At 40.2% G+C, this 2753-nt stretch overlaps 1 protein-coding gene across 1 annotated transcript; it reads right to left on the bottom strand.

The window, feature by feature from the left end:
* Positions 1-1224: 1224 nt before the first annotated feature.
* INS49_015664 (uncharacterized protein) lies at positions 1225-2479 on the bottom strand (the record flags this gene model as incomplete). The annotated part of the gene is made up of 2 exons (XM_043176343.1): positions 1225-1323; positions 1394-2479. 2 exons carry the CDS (start codon positions 2477-2479, stop codon positions 1225-1227), a joined length of 1185 nt encoding a protein of 394 aa, XP_043019798.1.
* Positions 2480-2753: the final 274 nt, after the last annotated feature.

Genomic DNA, 2753 nt, shown 5'->3' with positions numbered 1-2753 from the left:
TATAAGTTTAATATTAATAAAGGCTTTTTTATTTTAAGCTAAAGATAAGCCTTAAAAAAGATTCTTAAGATTATTCTTAATAACGTTTTCTTTCTTAAGTTAAACTTAAATTTTAATGCTTTAATATATATAATTTTTTATTTTATTAAGAAATAAAACATTATATTTATTAAGGAATATTATTTTAAGATAAATAAGTAAAGTATTTATTAAGATAATTAAGATAATAAAGAAAAAGATATAATAAATTTTAAATAAATTTAATAAATTAAGGAATAAAAATATAGGTATTAAAGTAATATAATTATAAAGAAAAGAAGAAGGGTTTTTAAATAGTATATTTTTAAAATATTATAAATTAAAGATAGCTAAAATATAGTTAAATGTTTTTAAGGAAGTTTAAAGATTATTATAAATTTATTAAAATTTACGTTTTTAATATTAATTTAGTATAGTTTTTAAAATTTAAAGAAATACTTTTATTATTTTTAATAAAGGCTCTTAATTAATATATAAATTATATAGGTAGGTTAAGTATTAATAAAGAAATGGTTAAGTATTTAGGTAAAGAAGGTATGGTTTTTATATATGGGCTCTTAATTAGGAAATAAGGTTAATTTATAATGTTAAATGGAGCGATTTAATTAATTAAGGGCTTATTAATTAGCTTAATCGGGTAATTAATTAAAAGGTATATCTTTAAGTATAAAGCTTATTTTATTTAAAAGGTTTGAAAAGTAATGGCGATTAGGGGTATTACGTAATGTGCGTTTTCCGTATTAGGTTAGCGTTGCCATTTTGGGTTAGCTCCGGAGCTTATAACCTTTAAAATAATAGCGTTAAATGCTTAGTTTATTAGGCTAGCTAATATCTATTTAATAGGAGGGAAGGCCCCTATTTATAGTTATTATCCTTTATATAGTGGCAAATATATGGGGAAAAGGATATCCCGTATTAATAATAGCCTAGATATTTAGAATATTCCAACAGTGTCCTCTTGATCGAACCAATTTGAGTTCTCTCTGTCGGTTATGGTCCACGTTTCCTTGAGAGGTTTGAGTGTGCAACGGAAGGCGCAGGCCCGTATGTTCGATTCTTCCTTCGTGATACCTGGCTCATATATTCCCGAAACAACTACCCAGGAGAAATAACATAGTAACCCCTCTGAAACGAAGCCATGGGTCCAATACTCGGGACGGGCGGGGAAACATTTGCCAACTACCTTCACCTTATCGAAGACATACCCAAGTAATCCAAGCCGTCGACCTTGGAATTGAGGTTGAGAATGCCAGCCTTGGGTAGCGCAAAACGGACTTTCCGCGCCTGATCCCCAGGACAGTTGGTAGTCATTGGGCCTGGGGTGTGGGCTCCAAACCCAAGATGGGACACGCACTCCGTCTGGCCGACTTGTGCAGTAGCTCATTGATAAAAGGTTCAAAAAGGGGCTTCGCGATAGCAGGAGCTTGGTGGCTTCCAGGAAGACTTCGTCGACATCTTTGCTGTAATCGACGACCATGAGCCCGCATTCAGGACAATTCTGGTGGAGCCCTAAAGCACTGTATAGCTTGTCTCTTGGGTCAGAAGCTTTTGTGTGCAAGAGCTTGTTGATGATCTCGTCCAAGCAATATCGCCCTAGGTTATCCCATAGATCCTCAATGCTATTACCAATCAATGCTGCTCGATTAGGAATAGCCCTCCTATGTTTATATCCGAGGAGCCCGTTGTACAGCTCGTCCCCGGTGATCCTGTGTTTTCCACACATAACCAGCACGTTTTCAGACAGAACGATTTCTTGGACAATCCAAGCGCGCTCGAAATAAGGCCGTTGGAGGATAGAGCGGAAGGATAGGAATGAGAGAATATCTTGACAGAGCTCCCTGGCGCGCCGCAGATACCCTGAGTGAAGTAATTCCGCTCCTGGATCCCCTAGACGGTATTGTGACTCATCTCCCGAGTCTTGGTAGAGCCCAGTTGAGTTAGAATGTTCTGGTATCTGGCCCAGATGTATCTTCAAGGCCCTGAATGCCCTTCCAGTCCAGCAGTCTGCATCGCCGAGCCAGGCGAGGGTCTGCTTGCCACTCTGGAATATTGTGCCCATCATGGCCACCTGTGCGCTTTTTTCTACATCGTCTGCCTGGTTGATGCAGATCGCGTCAGCCCAAAGCACTCTGACTTCACTCGTCAGCCTCATCTGTCGGAGAGCTGCGGCAAGGCTTTTGGTGATGTGGAAGCCGAAACCATCAACTCGCACCAGTATATAATTCTTCACCTCCTTCTTCTCTCTATATGTGCATATTGGCCAACCTTTGCGGCTGTAAGACTTCCAGCAGTACGAAATCGGTTCGTAAGTGTCTTTTGCCAGCGCTAGGTCGGTGATCCTCAGTCGGCACTCAATGGTTCCGCGGCCGGGGAGTAGGTCGAGTAGGCGAATCTCCGTAGTTGGCGAGCTTAATGACTGATATTGGTAGGAGGAAGTCATGATAATTTGGGCTCGATGGTTTACGGTTGTATTCGGGTCTGGCGAGTACTCGAGATGGGTTGTCTACAAATCGCGCAAGCCTCTTTGTACGAAGGTACTCGGGTAGGTACATAGGCGTGGTGTGAATGCGTTTTCGTGGCCTATCGATGGGTCCTGCTGAAATGTCAGAGGCTTGCTTGTTGGGAAGAGGGGGAAATTCTGAGGTCAACGGAGAACTGTTTTGAGCGAGATAGCACCGGGTGGGGTAGCAGCCACAGCCTTGTTCTACCTGGAC

The sequence above is a fragment of the Diaporthe citri genome, assembly GCF_014595645.1.
Source record: "Diaporthe citri strain NFHF-8-4 chromosome Unknown scaffold_9, whole genome shotgun sequence".
NCBI classification, from domain to species: domain Eukaryota; kingdom Fungi; phylum Ascomycota; class Sordariomycetes; order Diaporthales; family Diaporthaceae; genus Diaporthe; species Diaporthe citri.
Note: the sequence above shows the minus strand (reverse complement) of the source record. Positions and strands in the feature narration are given on the sequence as shown.